This window comes from Hippopotamus amphibius, chromosome 5 (assembly GCF_030028045.1).
Source record: "Hippopotamus amphibius kiboko isolate mHipAmp2 chromosome 5, mHipAmp2.hap2, whole genome shotgun sequence".
Lineage (NCBI taxonomy): Eukaryota > Metazoa > Chordata > Mammalia > Artiodactyla > Hippopotamidae > Hippopotamus > Hippopotamus amphibius.
The window spans coordinates 152,595,468-152,616,677 of NC_080190.1; the positions used below are offsets into that span (position 1 = coordinate 152,595,468).

The 21,210-nt window shown below is 36.4% G+C and overlaps 1 protein-coding gene across 2 annotated transcripts in view; it reads right to left on the reverse strand.

The window, feature by feature from the left end:
* EIF3H (eukaryotic translation initiation factor 3 subunit H) overlaps positions 1–11,758 on the reverse strand; it is an 80,185-nt gene extending 68,427 nt beyond the window's left edge. For both annotated transcript variants that reach the window (XM_057736087.1, XM_057736086.1), the window contains exon 1: positions 11,600–11,758. In XM_057736087.1, coding sequence (XP_057592070.1) covers positions 11,600–11,731 — 132 coding nt within the window. In that variant the 5' untranslated portion in view covers positions 11,732–11,758. The remainder of the gene's footprint in view (positions 1–11,599) is intronic.
* Positions 11,759–21,210: the final 9,452 nt, after the last annotated feature.

Genomic DNA, 21,210 nt, shown 5'->3' on the forward strand with positions numbered 1-21,210 from the left:
AACCTTTTATTTATAAAAGCATGAAGAGAAACTCAAGCCCTACTTGGAAGGATCTCTATAGTAAAGAAATGAGAGGAAAGGTAATGCGAGCAGTTCATCTGAGAAGCTTTCGAGTATTCTTTATAGCTTGACCCCATATTTATGACCACTTATGAACTAGTGCCGTCCAGTTCCTTTATGCTGTAAATTAGTGGGTAAATGAAGATTCTTCTACAAATTATGCCTTAAGGGACAGAAACAAACTGGCCAGCAGAATCTGAAATTACCAAATTTTCCTACGCCTCTCTAACACTGTCATGCTCTCGGTCTAAATGCTTATTAACCTCCTTGATGTGCCCTGCACAGTAAGCACTGTTCTTGGAATAGGTCAGCAGGCTCTAGAACCATCTCCTTCATACGATTATTTACAACTACTTAACTTCATCAAACTGTACATGTAAAATGAGTGGGTTTTATTGCACATAAATAATACCTTAACTTTAAAAACTGTACATACTTTTAAAATGTCTATTTGATGAAGAAACAATTCATATGTACTCACTCCAAATTTTATCCTCAATTTCAGAGTTCAAAGATCCCCTGAAATGCTATAAGGTCCAAGGAACTAGATTAAGAACCACTGCTATATTCCGACATTATTTGTATTTTATATATGTATATATAAAAAGTTTAAAATAACTCGTTTATAGTAAGCCTAAGTAATCAAAAATAAACCAAAATAAATCAAAAATAAATCTGTATTACTTCAGAAGTCAGAGAGGTATAACATTCAGAATTTTCCTTTTAAGATATTTTAGAATTTAATGAGATTAATTATGTAAGTAACAGATAATTTCAGTTATCTGGAAAAATCTGTTTATGTAAAACTAATTCACCAGAAATTGGACTGTTTAAATGTTTACATACACGCACGCACACGCGCGCACACACACACACCTACCACCAAAAAAAGACATGGCTAAAAAATCCAAACTACCCAAAATTCTACACTGACAAGTATACTTCTCCAAGTACATAAATCCTAAAAGCAAACATTGAAGCCTGAAGGTCACAAAGGAACTAAAAGAGATCTAAAAACCTCTTAAAAAGCATATGCAGTAATTCATGTCTATGTACTTAAGGGCATTTTCTTGGAAAAAAAGTCCACGGCATTCACCAGATTCCCAGAGGCCCATGACACACCAAGGGTTACAAACTAGAGTTTTAAAAATTAAGTAGTGGGACTTCCCTGGTGGCACAGTGGTTAAGAATCCGCCTGCCAAGGTACAGACACAGGTTCAAGCCCTGGTCCAGGTAGATGCCGCAGAAGTAAACCCATGCACCACAACTACTGAGCCCACGCACCACAACTACTGAAGCCTGTGCACCACAACAAGAGTAGCCCCTGCTCGCCACATCTAGAGAAAGCCAGCATGCAGCAACAAAGACCCAACGCAGCCAAAAGTAAAAAATAAAGAATCTGAGTCACAAAAACAATTTAAACTTTAAAAAAATATTAAGTAGTAATAAAAATGTATCATATACATGCAGTTATGCATTTATGTTTATATGAACAAGAATGGTGTGGAAAGAGATACCTTTTGTGAATCTTTGCATTAATTAATTACTTCTAATAAGCATGTATTCATCTTTAATTCAAAAAACATCAAATAAAAAAATTACGGGAAAAAATACTAAAAGACAGCAATCACTGCAATCTACTGCATGGAGTTGCACAAAGAACAAACTAATTTAATTTCCTTTTTTGACAGTGCTATTGAGTTGACAGAATGGTATGGACATAACATATCTTAATTTTAGCATGTTCTTTGGGGTATATAAAAAAAAATATATGGACTGAATGAAGCATGGTTAAATGGCTTTGAAAGGAGAAGAAAAAGAAAAAATCCACACACTATAAGCCTGAGCAACTGCTGACTTTAAATTCTAATCTCTTGTTGATATGGTTACTCTTCAACTCAATTCACAGATGTCGCTGCATACACATACACAAAGTACCAGAAGATATGCACACGTGCACACACTCAAGGTGAGAGGTAACTTCTAGATATACAGACCGGTTTTCAACAAGCAGAGAGATCTGTTTAAGAGAAGCCTAACCTAAGCCAATTATAAATCAGGAAAAACATCAGTTCAAACTTTCTGCAAACTTATGGCAATAAATCTTCCCTAGGAAAAGCAGCAGGTTTCCCACTGTCTCTGTCCTACACATAAAAAGGATCTGTTGAAAGCCCAGTTTCAATGATTTGGGACTTAAGTAGTTTCAAATTGTTAGTACTACAACATCTATCATTTTTAACCTTCCTTTATATAGCTGAGCTCATAAGGACTGCTCAGAGATTGCAACCTATATTGTGCACCCAGAGTAAACAAACACTGAGTCTATTTGTTCATCTTTTTTTGAGTTCACAGATAAGAAATGCTGACATAACTAAAATGTTTTACTATTAAACCTAATAATGAAAAAAAGTAAATCTAGTGGTATTTAGTGATCACAATATTATTTTAGGTAGGTTCTACTAAATATTACTAGACACTGGTTATAGGAAGATGCTATTATCTAAAATAGGCATAAAAGTCATTTTTAACAGTCCTTCTCAAACTGTAAGTAGCAAAGAACTCATTTTCCTCCAGTCCACCACAGACCAATATTTTAGTCAAAGAATAAAAATTACTTACTAGAAAGAGAAAAAAAAAATTCTAAAGACATAAAGAATACAAGCCCAGGGGTCACAAGCTTGGCTACACAGCAATATTAAACTGCTGTCAAACTTTCTAAAGACTCAGTCTCAATCCCCTGCTTATCTCAGGCAGGCTAGTTAACAGTTCACACTTCAGGCTGCACTGGTTTATGGAACCCGTAACATTAGGCAGGTACGGTTCTCTCCCAATTCCAGGAGTGGAACATTCAGAGTTTATAATCAAATACTTCCTAATTTATGTCACTGATAATGAAGTCTCCCCAAATATAACATTATCTCAATAGATGTGAACTCCAAACTGTGTAGCTATCAAACCCAGAGCTTCCCCCACCAGCCCCCAGCTGCTACAGGAGAGGACAGGCCAGTGCTGGGCTCAGACCACTATTCTCTTAGCTTTGATTCTATTCTGAACACTGTATTTTTAAGAAGAGTAAAAACAAATTTCAGTGGCATGTGATTTTGAATCATGCAAACCTTGATCTGCTGTCTTCCACTGGTTGTCTAGTACACAGTAACTCTAGAACTAATCTTTATTTTTGTGGGGGAAAAAATGTTCAAGTGAGAGAGAAAACTTTAGTAAAAGCTTAAAATAAATTCTTACAAGTACACATAAATGTGAACCTCTGGTCTGTACAAACAGGAAAATCATACAGCATAGTTGAGTCACAGTACGAAAATTCAAAATTAAGCTCTGTAGCCTTAGGCAGATTACCTGATCCCCTATCTTATCACCTATCTCCTATGGAGATAAATCAGTCAGTACCTATTCTCACAGCATAGTTACAAGGATTAAAAAATAACCCACCCAAAGTACCTATGAAAGCCTAGAAAAGCCTCAATAAATGTTAGTTACTATTAAAACTACTACTATTACAACAAATATTTCACTTAATTTCATTCATCTGTCCATCCATCTACCTATCCCACAAATATTTAGTGAGTGACTAGAACATGCCAGATACCCTCATGGCACTTACATTTGTCTCCTCAGAATGTTCAGAGCCAACATTCCTCAGATATTTTTTTCAGTCTTATAAGACATAACTATGACTTATTAAAAATCAGCCACCTAACACCAAACTTTCATTTTTGGTAAGACTTATCAGGCATCTGCACCTAGAGCTCTTTTAACAACCAATACCACATGGTTTCAGGACAAGATTTTTTTAATCTTCATTAAAAAGTCAAGAGTGTGAGTAAATTGATTTATTCAAAATATTGTGTGTATGTGTGTGTACGGATGGATGTAAGTTTCCTTAAAAACATCATTATCCTTGCTAAAAAATAAAGACTAGATCCACTACAAGAGTTTCTTAAAAATCTGAAATAAAAATGCAAGACCCAAATTGCACCAGTTGCTGGCCAGACAGAAGGGGTCAGACAGGATGCATGATTCCTCGCTGGCTTTACTCCAGTTTTGTAGATTCTGGGAGGTAAGGTCTACAGCCTGAATTTCTCACATCAATCACCGTCAAAGAACAGCTATTCCTGTAGAAGAATTTTAGTCTCAAAGAAACTGTAATGCCACAGAATCTCCGTTAGCATATTCTGTAAAGTCAATATCTAGACTTTCATTTAATTCTGGCTTCTCTCACTGACTGATCTGTGAACTTGGCAGTTTTCTTATTTGGTTAAGCCTGGATCATTTTTTTCTAGCAATGAACAAAGAAGGTAGTTACTGCCAAAATGTAAATTCAAAAAACAGAAAGCAGCATTAGTCTTAAATTTAACACATTTTATGGCTCAAGTGGGATAAGGTTCCATTTCATAACTGGCTGAGTCAAATAATAAATAGGATTTAAATCACTGCCGTTAAGTTTTGATGTGAAAGAAATTCAAGTAACTTCAATAAGAAAAAAAGATATTTTGCTCCTGACATATGGAATTCGTTATAATGTTCCAATACACTTAATCAATATCACTTCTATACTACTGCAGTTGAAAGAACATAAATCAACTAGCAATTGTCAGGGAAAGGGGGAGAAGGACAACATAGCCTCAAGAAAGTCAACAGAATAGCTCTGCTCTCATCATAAAAAATTAGTAACAAGAAACTACAATGATGCAATCGAACATACAAATGTATTATTTCAATTCAATGTTAACTGGTAAGAATGTTTAACTTATTTTTACTTTACCAACTCAATATATATAACCAATGAGCAAATTTTCCCACATACAGCTAGAAGGTAATTTCCTAAAGTAAAAGGCTTCGCTGGAACAAAATTCACTTCCCCTCTCACACAAAACAAACAAAAAAATTTCAAAGCTGTTATGAGCTGTCTGCTTCCTAACACATTTTATTATATTCAGGAACATGAACCACTGCTTAATTAGAAGGCCTTAAGGTGACTTTAGGAGCTCTGATTACAGTTTGTTTCTGCTTCCTTAGCAGGAGGCAATACCTGCTAAAATAGGTCCAGAAGAAAACATTAAAAAAGAGTAACTGTAACTGCCCCTGGGAAGAGGGTGGTTGAAGATAGAAATGAAAGTGACAGTTTCTTTTCATTACCTTTTTTTTTGCCTTTTGATTTGTGCACCATGTGTACCCAGAGAAATGGCTGTTTAACTAAACAGGTTTAATAAATTAAAAGCACTTCAACTTTCCAGCATAAAAAGTATACCACAATAATCCCAGGGGGAGATGATTATTCACCTTCTATATCCTCAAGAGGTCCTTGAGAACAAAACTAAAAAGTTATGCGTTTCTGTACAAAACATAAAATGGGTTGTCTTCTATCCAAAAGATAAAGATGTTGGTTTTGTTTTAAATGCTACCCTTAAACCAAACTTGAAAGCAGTACAACTACAAGCTCTCATGTGGAGGCTATAAACAAATGGTAAAGAGGATCTTAAAAGTCAGGCTGTAAAGTCTGATTTTGTTTTGTTTAATGAGGATTTTCCAAAGAGTTTTTGTATTCTAGGACCACAGCTACTAAGTAAGTGATCTCTTAAGAGAATCCAAGGGAAACCCTAAGGAACAATCAAGGATAATACCAGAAGACTGGGTGACTTGGGCAGATATGTGAGTGTTATCACTATCAGACAGGAAATATTTACTGAATTGATGAATCACTGTAATACTAACATGCATACTTAATTTTAAAAATAAAAACTAAGACTTTTAGAAATCGTAACTTTCAGCTGACAATGGCACCAAGAAAGAGCACTCTATACTCTGTACGTGGGAAAGCATACTGAACTATACAACTATTCTGGAGACCAGTTTGGCAACATGCTTAATATGCTTAAAAACAGGCACAACCACCTTTAACCCATTAACTTCAACTATAGATATTAATTAAAACACTGGAGACACACTAGAAAATTCCAAACTCTTAACAATGTACCCACCCTCAAGTTATGAGCTTATAAACTAATTTCCTTTGTTTTATAAAGTTCTCCAAATTTTTCTTACTGTTTTTTGTTTTCTAAAACATCCAATCTTAGCACATTACTCTTATCCCATAGATAAACACTTGCTACTTATGTCAAATGAAACTAGTTGGGGACAAGGACAGAAGATAAAGGTATTGAGGGAAAAAGTCTCATGTTAATCAACAGGATATAATGAATACCTGTGGCATTTGCGTACTACTTGGGAGGAAAATAAATCCTTAAAATTTTATGCCAAAATACAGTTGATATTCAGACTCAAAGAGTAAAAAAGTTCTATATTTTGAGTAAGTTAATACTGAATTACCACTATTTTGCTGAATCCATTTTTTTTTCTTGTATGCTTGGGCTTAGTACCAACATCAATAAAACTCCAGAATACAGCTCTGGTATATACCAGTACCCACTTCAGCCCTTTCAGTTTTGATGAAACAAGTACAGCTTGTCATCAAATAAATGGATATATAAATTACACTATATTTTGTTATCAAGTCTAATCTTTATAGGAGATAACCATTGTATAGAATGATCTTCTATAAATACTAGTTTGCAGGGATAAAAATAAAGCTATTTTCTCTTTAAATATATTTTCCCATATCCTGAAATAATATCCAAGTACCATAATTTAAATATTTTATAAAAACAAAATTATGAACTAATTTCCCAGAGAAAAGCAAATGCGACCAAGTTTTCATGTAAGTGCTGAAATCAGGAACTTTTATCTAAAAAACTATCTAAAGTAGACTTGGTAAAATAAAAATAACTGGCAAACACCCTCTTCAAAGCCTAATGCTTTATAGAGGCTCTTCTCCCCAATACAAGGGCTAAAGGCCCAGAAAAAGGTTGCCAAGGTTTAAGATATCTGGATAAACTCATGAAATCCTGGATAATAAGATCAGAACCTCTAATTATATAGGAGCTAGTTGAAGCCAAAGGTGACAAGAAAGTAAGAGATAAGAAACCAGCAGTGTGATATAAAAGACCTACTGTGCCCAAACCTTTCTAATGTCAAAACAGACATTTGGGAAGTGATATATGCTGTTTAATCTAGACTGCAACAATTACAATTTAAATTTCTCATTATATTCCACTTACTTGGTAAAGCATCCAGTTTGGAATCCCACTGTAACTAATAACAACTATTAAAATCAATCCCAACTACTAAAACCGTTACTGACAATGATTAAACATCAATAGGAAATTTTATATGTTAAGCTTTTATTACAGTAGGAAGGCCATGCATTATCCTCATATTAAAGCAGAAAAAATGCTATTAAATCATCTCCTCCATGAGAAACACCATGTATCCTAAGCTCCTTAAATCATCCCCACAATAGCTACAAGAAACAGCACTAATATAGCTTGTCACCAATGGTGTGTATGCCATAAACACAGGAAGCACTGTCATGAAGTTTTTTTTTAAAAAGGCAATGGATTTCAACAAGCTCTCTGACCTTAATGCCCAGGATGTCTGCAGGGTTATCCAAATCTTGGAAGCAACCTGAGATGAAAAAGTCAGATGGACTTAGGTTTGCCTACCTAAGGCAAGTAAACTACCTTACTTAGGGATACCTACTAGTACTACCCCTGACTCTCCTGAATATACAGTAAACCATTCATTAACAGCATATGATTATATGCCAAGATAAGCAACACAAGCTGTCACCATAGAAAGTTCAGAGAAAGGAAGAGATCGATGTGGCCCAGAGTAGTACTGCTCAAACATTAATATGCTATAAATTACCTGAAACAGCAGGTCAGGAGAAATTCTGAGATACTGTATTTCTGCATTTCTAACAAGCTACCAGGTGAGGCCAATTCTGCTTGTCGTACTGCTCCCTGGACCACACTTTGAGTATCAAAAATACAATGTACAGGGCTTCCCTGATGGCACAGTGGTTAAGAATCCGCCTGCTAATGCTGGGGACATGGGTTCAAGCCCTGGTCCCGGAAGATCCCACATGCTGCAGAGCAACTAAGCCCGTGCACCACAAGTACTGAGCCTGCACTCTAGAGCCCGAGAGCCACAACTACTGAGCCCACGCACCACAACTACTGAAGCCCACGCACCTAGAGCCTGTGCTCTGCAACAAGAGAAGCCACTGCAACGAGAAGCCCGCTCACCACAACGAAGAGTAGCCCCCACTCTCTGCAACTATAGAAAGCTTGCATGCAGTTACAAAGACCCAATACAGCCAATAAATTAGAATAATAATAAAATAAACTATTTAAAAAAAAAGACAATTGTGAGAATTGTATGGTATATAAATGATACTTCAATAACGCTGTTATTGAATATGTGTGTGTGTATATATATAAAAAAGTATAATGTACATAAGAAAGGTAAGATTCAGACTAGCTTGGGGGAATGAAGTGGATTTTACATGAAAAGTCGAATAGGAAGAATTAGCTTGATCTTATCTAGGAATAATGAGAGCATCTGACTACCATGAAGATTCACTTGTCCATTCTACAAGGATATACTGAGCACTGACTCTGCACGATGTACAATAAAAGACACGCTGACAAGTCTATTGGAATAGACAATTAAGATTATTGAGAGATACCATTTCACACAAGGAAAACAAGCCATCTAACTGTCCATTAACATTTAAATGAGGAAAATCATGTTCTAGTCATACAATGAAATGCTATATAGTCCTGAAAATGAATGAATTATAGCTCCTCACTCTAGAACAGAATAATCTCAAAATCATGGTGAGATATGCATATATACGATTCAAGACATAGGCGAACATATACTATAATTTAATTAATATTTCATTCACTTTTATTAATATAAACAGGTCAAACTAAATAAACTGGGAATATTCTGTGTGGTGAAGCTATAAGGAAAACCAAGAAATCACCGAAACAAAGCTCACAAAAGTGATTATAGCTTTTGAAGAAGGGATGGGAGGAAAGGATGAAACAGCAAAAGGGGCTTCAAAGATACTCAAGAGTTCTGTTTCTCAAGTTAAATGGCAGGTAAGTGGATGTTCATTTTGTGATTATTTAAATTATGTACTACAGACATTATTTTGCATGTATCACATATTTTGACTTTTTTTATTTTTACAGTTCTTTGCTAATGTTGATCACTGATGTGATCTTTTTAAAAACTAAGTCAGGGAATTGGTGATGACAGATTCTAGTAGTAATGAGTTAAAGAAAGAATGGAAGACCACAAATATAGACAAATTCTTTAACCACTGACTTCAAAGGAAAAAAGTGAGGACTAAGAATGAACACAAAGTACTAAGCAAAAAGAGACAGGGCTGAACATTTTAATATTGGAAAGTCTGAAATGGTCATATATTAAGATAAAGGTAACATTAAAGATACAGAAAATTGATGAAACAGGACTAAAGGTTAGAAAGGAAAGGCTCAAGAAGAAAAGAAGAAAAATTGGCCTTGGCCATTACCAAAGTGCCAGAAACAAATGTGATTAAACATCAGGCTAACCAAATTAGTCTTGTGTGGCTGGAATGAAACGTTCCTACATAGAAGCTTGGAAACGGCAGCAAATAAACCTGAACATAAAAGCAAGGGCAACATCTTGGCGGGCCCTGAATTCATTGCAAAGTCACTAAAAACATTTCGAGGGAGTCCCTGGCAGTCCAGGTTAAGATTCCGAGCTCCCACTGCAGGAGGCATGGGTCGGGGAACTAAGATCCCACATGCTGTGCAACACGGCCAGAAGAGGGGGAAAAAAATTTTCAAGAGGAAAGTTAATAAGTTCTGAACTTTCACATTAAGTGAATGTTTTAATAAAAGTATGAAGGATGGACTGAAGCAGGGTAAGAGAACAATTCAAGATGCCATTAAAATAATGTTTATAAAAGAAGATATCAGGACATGAAATAGGAGTAGTACAAAATTCATCAATCTATCCTATCTATGTCAATTAACTGGTTCAGTTCTGGGAATATAACAGGTGAAAAACCACAATCCCTGCCTGCCCTCAGAAGCTTACATCTAGTGGGGAAGACAAGAACGCAAACAAGACAATTACAGGTAGTAGAAATGCTGTGAAGGAAATAAAGGTGATGTGATGGAGAGTGATGGGTGGGGATGGAGCTATTTATTACAGGGATGTTAGGCAAGGCTTTTCTCGAGATGTCAACATTTAAGCCAATACCTAAAGGCTCAAAAGAAGCCACGGAGAAAGAAGAAATATTTGAGAGAGTATTTCAGGCCGAGAAAACAAAACACTGAAAGTTCACTGTGACTGAAGCCTAGAGGAAAGTAGGAGGTGAGTCTGAAGAAAGAGACAAGAGTAGCAGGACTGTGAAGACTGTATAAGAAGTCTATATTTTACTGTAAGTGGATGTGATTGGTGGCATATAGATGAGAAGCAGATGAATTCTGACATATTTTGGAGGTGGAGCCAACAGAATTTGCTTAAGGACTGGATGCTGAGGGTAAAAAAAGAACAAGCATAAATAAATGCCTAGGTTTTGACTTTTTCAAATGGGTAGACAACAGTTTCATTTACTAAGACGGGAGAGACTGAGGTGAGATCAATGAATGAGACAGAAGAAGGAGGGAGAGTCAATTTTATTTTGGACAGGTTAAATTTGAAGTACCTATGAGATATCCAAATAGCGATAGCAAGCAGGCAGTTGGAGATATAAGAGTGGCATTCAAGAACCAAGTCTGGCAAGAAATATAAATCTGGGAGTTATCAAAATGCAGATATTTAAAGATTTGAAAAGGGGCCTTAAAGAAAGTCTACTACTATAACTTCTACAAATAAAAACAGCAGCAGCTGAAATTAAATGGTAATACGTTTAACCATTTAATTTACCAAGCATAAAGAGATTAATTAACAGGCCCAATATCATTCAGCTAATTTTAGAGCTGAATTCCAACCCAAGCAGTCTGACTCCAGAATTGTGCTTTCATCTACTTTGTCAAGCAGAGATCAGCTGGAAAAAAACCTAAACTCAAATCCTGAGGCACTCCAATGTTCATAGACACGGAAAGGAAAAGCCAACATAAAAGATATTTGTTCCAATTACGCGGTTTCGGGTAAGCGCTGAATCACAGGCTCAAAAGTGGCTACCAAGTAAATCCCCACTTGAGAAGTTACAGATGTCAGATCCCAGCAGAGAAGCAATAAAGTTCACTCTCCGGTTCCAAAAGCCCTAGAGTCCTAGATCCTTCTCCACACATCCGTCACCTACTTGTCTCCCAGTAGTCATTCTCCCAATACCCTCTCTCACACTCAGGCATCTCAAAACAAGACCCCAAGAATCCGTCAGACACACACCTTAGCCTAGGTCGCCTTTCTCAGCCCTCAACTCCCCCATCAGATAGCAGAGAAGGCGGCCGCCTCTCCCGAACAGAAAGTTAAGATAAAGAAAGAAGATTTGGGGGAAAAACCTTGACCCAGACTCAGAAAGCCCAGAAGGAAGGCTGCCGGGAAGCACGTCTGGTGGGACTGGGCTGGGAACTGAGCTCCCCACGTGGGCCTAGGGAAACGGAAACCCACTCACCAAGCCATCTATCTGCACTTGTTTCACGGCTGAATCTCCGGACCCCCCTTTGCCTTTGCCTTTCCCTGCAGCGCCGGTGGTAGAGCTGGAAGAGGTGGCAGTAGAGCCTGTGCCTTCCTTGCGGGACGCCATCTTCCCAGCCAGACAGGAAAAGAGAGAAACGTGAATAATCGGAAGCGGAAGTACAAGCTTCACGTGACGTCATGCGCAGTCTGGCGTTCGAGGGGCGGAGCTGTTAGGAAAGGCTAGCGGAGGAGGGCCCGCCTCCCTTCTGTTTTCCAACCTCACCTTCTTCGACAAGGGAATTCTCTGCGCATGTGCATTGTGTGTTTGCGGCTTCTAGCCCATAGGCTGCTTTAAGAAAGGCAAAGATAGAGTTTTTAAAATGTTTTCCACTTTATGTTTAGTCGGTCTCCATTAGGCAGTTGATCATAATTGAATTATAGCTCTTATTTATGTAGTGTCCCATTCGTAAAAAATGCTTTCACTTCTAATTTTTTTAGTTAATCCCCTTTCCCAATCTTGTAAACTATGCAGAGCTATACCAACTTCCATAACATATTAGGAAACTAAGACGTGATTTGTCTAACGTCCTTCTGTTAATTAGTGGTGAGCCTATATTGCAGTTTGTTTAAAATTTCTTTATAATTTTTGTCCTTTTAAATATCCCACTGAGTCAGAAGGAGAAAAAATATATATACTAACACATATATGTGTAATATAGAAAAATGGTACAAATCAACCAGTTTGCAAGGCAGAAATAGAGACATAGATATAGAGAACAAACATATGGATACCAAGTGGGGAAAGGGAGAGGGATTGGGGTGGGATGAATTGGGAGATTGAGATTGCCATAAGTACATTACTAATAGGAAAAAAATATATCAAATTGTACACTTTATGCAGTTTATTGTATGTCAATTGTATCTCAATAAAAGTTCTTTAAAAAATAAATATCCCACTAAGATTTTCCAGTCACATATGCTAATCACACTATCTGGATTCTTGTAAGCCAAACCAAAACAGTCTATGCGGGCCCTCTGCATGAAATAGCCCACAGCCAAAAGGTACAAATACAGAGAGAGAGAGAGAGAGAGAGGGCATGAAGTAGAATTTTAAACAGGAAATTAATATGATCACCCTAACTAGAAAGGGCCTAGAAGCAGTGACACTTCCTTCACTAGGATTCCTGGTTTCCATCCTATCTCACTGGCTGTTCCTTTCTTCTCAGTCACCATTGCTGATTTCGTGACCCTAACCTAATTTTAAAAAATTAAATTTTAATTTATTTTAATTAAATTAATTTAAGAACAGCAGCAGTGTTTGGTCCTTGTACATCTTCATTCCCTTTACTCCCTATCTCAAGGCTCATTGTGCAATGCTGATGATTCCAAATTTATATTTCCCCAGATCTCTCCACTGAACTCCACACCAGCATGTCCATCTGCCTATTGAACATCTCCACTTAAATGTCCCACAAGCACCTCCAACTTAACCTTTCAAAAAGTGAGCTCCAAATACCACCTCCCCTCAAAAAAAAATGTTCTTCCCACAGTCTTCCCCATGTCATATGATGACAGTTCTATTCTAGTTGACAAGAACAAAGCCCTCGGGGCCATCTTTGACTCCTTTCTTTTCTTCACACCCTACCCCTGATTCATTGGAAACTTCTGTAGTCTCCATACTAAAAATGTATTCAAAATCCAGACTTCTTTTGAGAAGATGAAGTAAAAACTATTTTTTCCTATTCCTCCCTATAAGCACAACTAAACCCCAGGATATTGTATATAAAAGAAACATAAGAAGACTCTGCAAGGTAAAGAGGAGAAAGACTGGTTAGGGACATGGGAACCCAAGGAACAACACAGTGGTGATTTCCCAGTTTCTATTTGCCACATATATCCCGGACTTGGAGCTGAAGTCCAGTTACCTGAAAATATCAACAGGCACAGATTTAAAAAGCTCCAACAAAAGTCTGTTCTCTGCACGCTGCCAGTAGAGACCATGTGGTGAGCTTGAAATTTCACCCTCACCAGTAATAAGGCACACACTGTCCCCCAGTGGAGTGATGTCAAAGAAGGCCTAGTGGAGACTAAGGATTTCACCACAGCTGGTAATAAGGCCACTCACTCCTAATGCCAGTGAAGGAAACAAGAAGAGCAGTAATGAAGCATTACTACCCCTCCCATCCAGAAGGTATAAGTTCAGTCCTAGTGGGAGCTGGAACTCCCATCCTCCAGCAGTAACAATGAACTAGTCCTACCCCCAAGGGAATCAATGGAGGCTGAATTTGGAACTTGTATTTGTACCCTCATAGGGCGGTAACAAGAAGGACTCCCTCCTCCTTCCATTGCCAGAGCTGTGTCAGAGGAAGTCAGCTAAAACAAATGTCTCAAGATCCAGTGTTCTGCACAAATAACAAATGTTAGTGAGGATGTGGAGAAAAGGGAACCCTCATACACTGTTGGTGGGAATGTAAATTGGTGCAGCCACTGTGGCAAACAGTACGAAGGTTCTCAAAAAACTAAACGTAGAGCTACCATATGATCCAGCAATTCCACTCCTGCATATATATCTGAATAAAACAAAAACGCTAATTCAAAAAGATACATGCCTCCCAATGTTCATAGCAGCATTATTTACAATTACCAAGATATGGAAGCAACCTAGGTATCCGTGAACAGATGAATGGATAAAGAAGAGTGGTATGTACAAGGGTGAGTCAAAAATTCTGGCTGCAGAGTGCAGGTAATTTTTGACTCACTCTCATGTATATATACAATGGAGTACTACTTAGCCATAAAAAAGAGTGAAATTTTGTCATTTGCAGCAGAATGGATGGACTTGGAGAGCATTATGCTAAGTGAAATAAGTCAGACAGAGAATGACAAATACTGTAGCATATCACTTATATGTGGAATCTGAAAAATGCAACAAACTAGTAATATAACAAAAAAGAAGCAACTCACAGATATAGAGAACAAACTAGTGGTTCCCAGTGTGGAGAGGGAAGGGGGAAGGAGCAATATAGGGGTGGGGGAATTAGAGGTAGAAACTATTAGGTATAAAATAAGCTACAAGGATATATTGTACAACATGGGGATATAGCCAATATTTTATAATACTATAAATGGAGTAGCCTTAAAAAATTATGAATCACTATACACCTGTAACTTATATAATATTGTACAGCAACTATACTGCAACTTTTTAAAAGTTTAAAAAATAGAAAAAAAAGATCCAGAGTTCTGTAACAAAATACCCAAAAGTCTATGTCTCAGTTTAAAAAAATCACTCATCATCTCATCAAGAACCAGGAAGACCTCAAACTGAATGAAAAAGACAAATAGATGTCAGCACTGGTATTACACAGATGTTAGAATTATCCAACAAGGATTTTAAAGCATTCATTATATAATGTTTCAACAAACAATTACAAACACACTTGAAACAAATGAAAAGAATGTCACCAAAGAAATTCAAAGTCTCAGCCAAGATATAAAGGAATGAAATATAAATTTAGAACTTAAAAAAATACAATAACCAAAAAACAAAACAAAACAAACAAAAAAACCCTCAATGGATGGGCTTAACCACAGAAAAGAAAGGACAATGGGAAAAAAAAATCAGAGGACTGGAGATAGAATGATAAAAATCACTCAGTCTGTACATAAATTAACAGAATATAAAATGGTACAGCCACTGTGAGAAAGAGTATGGCAGTTCCACAAAAAAATCATCATACAATTACCAATTCCACTTCTAGGAATATAACCAAAAGTATTGAAACCAAGGACTCAGACAGATATTTGTACACCAGTGTCATAGCAGTATTATTCATAATAGCCAAAAGGTGGAAACAACTCACATGTTCTTCAACAGATGAATGAATAAACAAAATGTGGTATTTACTTACAAGGGTGTATAACTCAGCCTTACAAAGAAAGGAAAGTCAGAGACATGCTGAACTTTTTCAACAAGGATGAACCTGACAACAGTATGCTGAATGAAATAAGCCAGACACAAAAGAACAAATATTGTATGATTCCATTTATATCATATGATTTGGCACCTAGAATCATCAAATTTGTAGAGAAAGGAAAGTAGAATAGCAATTACCAGGACTTGGGAAGAGGGAGGAATAGGGAGTCACTGTTCAATGGGTGCAGAGTTTCAAACTGGGATGATGGAACAGTTCTGGAGATGAACAGTGGTAATCTTGCACAACAATGTGAACACACTTAATGGCACTGAATTTTTCACTCAAAAAAAGGAGTTTAAATACAAATTTTTATGTTATGTATATTTTACCACCACTTAAAAAAGGAGACTGGAACAAAAAATGAACAGAGACTCAGAGATCTTTGGAACTATGAAAAACACCTAACAATCCTGTCATTGATGTCTCACAAAGACAAAAGAAAGAGAGCAGGGGTTAAAAGGTATTTGAAAAAATAATGAATAAAAACTTCCCAAATAGGGGGAAAGTCATAACTTACAGATTCAAGAAGTTTTAGTGAATGCCAAGCAGGGTACCTCCAAAGAAATTCACACCAAGACATATTACAGTCAAACTTCTGAAAACCACACAAAAAATCTTGAAAGAAAAAGAGGGAAAAAAACAAAAAACACAACTTATATTGGTTTAAGAGAAAAACTATTAGACTTAGAGTGGATTTCTAATCAGAAACCACAGAGACCAGAGGAAGTTGCATAATATTTTCAAACTGGTAAAAGAAATAATTACCAACCCAGAAACCTACATCTAGCCAAAATATCCTTCAGGAATAAAAAGGAAATCAAAACATTCTTGGATGAAGGGAAACTAAAACAATTTGTCACCAGCAGACCTACCCTAAAAGAATGACTAAAAGAATTTCTATAAAAGGAAAGGAAGCAATAAAAGAATAAACATTGGAACATCATTAAGGAAGAAAGAACACAGTAAACAAATATATGGGTAATTACAATAGACATTCCTTCTCCTCTTGAATTTTCTACATTATATTTGAGAGTTAAAGCAAAAATTATAACATTATCTAGTGTGGTTCTAAGTATACATAGAAGAAACACTTAAAGCAAATAAGGGCTGGTTAAGGGACAGGTAGGGAGGTCAGGTTTCTATAAGTCACTTGAACTGGTTAAATGGCTTAACAGTAAACTGTGATGTTATTTTATCTAATATAATACCTGGAGGAACCACTAAAAATGCTTTACAAAGGGAGACACTCAAAAACACCATAGATAAATCAATATGAAATTCTAAAGAATGTTCAAATAACCCACAAGAATCCAACAAAAAGAAAACAGAAATAAAAAGAGAGAATTACAGGGGAAAAAATGAGTAGCAGTCTTAAGCCTAAACATATCAATAACTAGATTCATATAAATGTTCTAAATACACCTCTTAAAATACAGCTATTGGAAGAATGGATAAAAATATTGGTAGAATGGATAAAAACAACCTAACCATAGGCTGTCTAAAAGAAACTCATTTCAGATATTATGAAATAGGCACATTGACAGTAAAACGATGGAAAAATATATCATGCAAACCTTCATCAAAAGAAAGCAGGACTGGCTGTATTAATATCAGATAAAAGCGAATTCAGAGCTAAGATAATCACCACAGACAGAAGGAAGTATTATATAATGATGAAATGGTCACCAAAAACACATAGCAATTCTAAATGTGTATGTCCTAGAAACAAAGCTGAGCTTATGTTGAGAAAAAACTCATAGAGCTCAAAGGACAAATAGACACACTCACGGTCACAGTTAGAGATGTTAGCTCTCCTCTCTTAACAACAATATCCTTAAAATCAGCGAGGATATAAAAGAATTCTGCAACACCATCAATCAACAGAATCTAATCAATATTTATAAAACATTCCACCCAACAGCAACAGAATACTCATTCTTGTCAAATCCCCATGGAACATAGAGATCACATCCTGAGTCATGCACCAACCTCAACAAATTTAAAGTAACTGAAGTCATTTCAGAATGTGTTGACCAACCATAATGGATTCAAACTAGAGGTCAAAATATTAAGGTAACAGAAAAATTTCTAAATGCTTGGAGACTATACAACACGCTTCTAATAGCCCGTGGATCAAAAAGGAAGTATTAAGGGAAATTTTTAAACACACACAGTAAACTGAGTGAATATGAAAATATTCAAAATTTGTGGGACACAGCTGTGTCAGTACTGAGAGGAAAGTTTATAGGTAAATGTATGCATTACAAAAGAGGATATATCTCAAATCAATAAACTAACCTTCCCCTTCAAGATCCTAGAAAAGTAAGAGCAAAATAAGGCTGCAAACATGCAGAAGAAATTAAATAACAGAATACTGAATATATTTGATTACCCAAATAAGGTTGCTCACAACCATTAAGTTGTACTTTACCCACTCTCCAAGAGGCAGTTTTGATATGATTATTAATTTCACTGTGGATATTCACATACTGGATAAAATTAATGTACCCTGAATTCCCAATATGTTCTTCATTCTCTCTGTCACTGGAACTAAAGTTTTCAGTATACTTCTATATTTGCTGGAAATATTTCAAATTTGGTTGGAGGCAGAAAGAGAGAGGATGGTGAGGGCCTTCCAAAGCAAGCTGCGGGCGCTGTCCATGGGTGATTACCCATGCGGACAGGAAGCAAAGGATAGCCTGCCATACCTGAGTGAAAAAATGAAAAAATAAACAGTCTGACTCATTCTGTTTTTGTGGCATAGTAACTCAATCCACTTGGAAAACACAGCTCAGTAAATGTCAGACTGTGACCAGTCCATGCCTTAGACCCAGCCAGTATTGGAGCTGTTTTCCCTCACTTAGCTAAGATTTACCTAAATCCCTTTCAATGCAATAGAATAGAAGAGTCAAGACACCAAAGGTGAGCCAAAGAATTTCTGAAAATGTCACTTTATTCCTATTTAGTATTCAGGTGAGCCAAAGGATTTTTTTTTTTTGAATGTTGATTTTTTTCTATTCAGTTGTTGCCTTCTTCCAGACCTCAATGGAAGGCAAGGTCCTTCTGGACATCTTGACAATCTGAGTTGAGCTCTGGGCTCACAGACAACCTCTATAGGACCAACTTAGCATTGTTCCAGCCTTGGCATGAAGGAGGAGGGTAGAAAGTCACCTGACCTTCCTGTTTACTGTCCCTCTGGAAAGTAACCATACATTCATGACCTACAACTGTGGGATGGTTCTTCTTTAGTACCCATTAGAAACAAAAGAATCAAGGAAGCACCATTTGCAATCAAAATTTCAGTGAAAGCCTATAAGAGGTGTATGTTCTTATCTCTTCTGTGTAGATTATTTTCTAGGAAAGGAACACAAAGATCTTTTTTTCCCCCTTGAGAAGGAGATACCATTATGTGATGGTTACAGGATCTCTGCAAACCTCAGATTAGTCACTCCATCGTTAGGGAGTCATAAGTAACAGGGTACAGAGAGAAACAGGAAGCCTACCTTTCAACACTATTCACTCATAAGGATCAGAAACTCCCTACTCTATGGAAATGGGAGGAAAGGGGAAGAGCTGTCCTATCTCCTCCCCTCCAAAAGAATATATGGTGCCATCACGATTCATGAACAAGGCCTAGGACACAAAAGTTAGACAGAAGCAAAGCCAGAAGAAACAACACATAAACTGGGCAAAACTTAAGTTCTGAATTAAGTTCGTACACTCTTCAGGAATCCACAAATATTCATCTGGCCAAAGGAAATCATTTGGCTTAAAACACTAAACACTTTGCCAATATTTAGCTAAAATGGAAAAGATGCCTTTGGGAGATAGTTGAAAGCAGCTAACAGCAATACTTACTTCTGCATCCCAGCCTCTTCACAGTGGTGTCTAGGATAAAACAAGAACATATGCAAAACACCTTAAATTTCTTTACGGCAAAGTATTATATAGGTAATATTAGCCTTTTTCCTTTAAAACTATATTTTGTTGCCTAGATTTAAGAAATAGTCCATCACTTAGGATGCTTTGGGCTATGAGCAACCAAAAACAAGTAAACAAAAAACAATTTATATTATTTTAAATAAGAAGGAAATGTGCATAACTAAATGCTTAGAGGGCGTAGACTCCAAATGAAGTGGTGTAAAGACTCCAGTTCTTGACTCTGTCTTTTACCGTGTTTCGGTTCTGTCCGCAAACTGGCTAGCTACCCCTATAACCTCAAAATAGCTGCCAGTAGCAAAGAACACAATGAGCTTCTTTTTTATGCTTACTGTAAGAAAAAGAAAACCTCTCCTCTAACCATGGGGAGAAAAGTCTTTCTCTTTAGTCTGGGCTCAATTTAAGTCATATGCCTTCTGTATATATATGGGGAGAGACTATGTGAGGTTATACTTTAAAGAACTAAGTAATTTGTTCAGAATTATGAAAAGTCACAATAGAGAGGGGAGAGAGCCAATAAAAAGAAAATAATATTCATTTATACCTATGACTCAGCATGTGGGTATTTTCTATGTTTGCTAAAATAATAATTTTAAAAATGACATTTGATCTTCTCATCCCAGTATTTTGATGTATGACTTACCAAGTAAAATGAAAAGAAAGTGATCTCGCACTGAAAACATTTGCACAGATTCTGAGAGTGACTTTTATTTGGTATAATATCATGTAACTAGTACCTTGTATTGGTGTAATTCAATTATAAATACAAGACTTTGAAATAATATTCTACTGAATTATTGAAAGCCTGTTTAATTTCTTGCCACTGGAAGTTCAGTTTCTGCCCTGAAGTCCTCCTGCTGCTTAAAAATATATACGAAACCATGAGTGAAAGGGTTGTCTTCAACATTTTGTTCAATATAAATAAATAGTGTTTTTAGAAACTCCTTTAATGCCATAATCTGACATAATTCTCAGTCTTTAAACTCCTTTAAGTAACAGTAATAATATTTTCTTACCTAGAGTAATTTTATAAGGATTCATTAATCTTCTAAAAATGCTTTGATAGGTTAAAAATGAATGACCCCATACTGTATCAACCTCTTTACCAGTTTCAGTTATGATTTAATCAAATTTCAACTGGCAGTTTGTTATGTATGTATCAAAGTAAAACATTTTGCACATTGCTACCAGTACTTAACATTTTGTTTTTCTCTACCATTGTATGTTTTTACTTCTTTAATTAATACCACTGAACATTTTGTAGTAAAATTCCAATGGAGAGCGCTATTCAGATCTATTGTGAAATAATGAATTCCTTTCAACTTACCTCACGTGGCAGTATTTGTTCTCTGTATAATTTCATTCAAATAAATTATTTAGCAAGCAAATTTGCTAGTCTAATTTTATAGCCATCTGACAACAGTCATATGATCACCAATGGTGAACTACTTCCAGATCACTGTCTAGTTTAGAAATATCCTCAACAGAGCAATCCCTTGACATTTTTTTCTGAGAAACAGTTTCTCCTTTGTGATTTAAGGAAGAGCCTACTGGTACTAGCTGGGCCAATAGACAGAAATTCTGCTTGCTTTCTTTAACTGACAACTGGGCGACACTAACATTTCCTTGATGTTTCTTGCCCAAGCAGCTGGGGTTTTTCATATTTAACTAACTTTTCCAAACAGGAGAT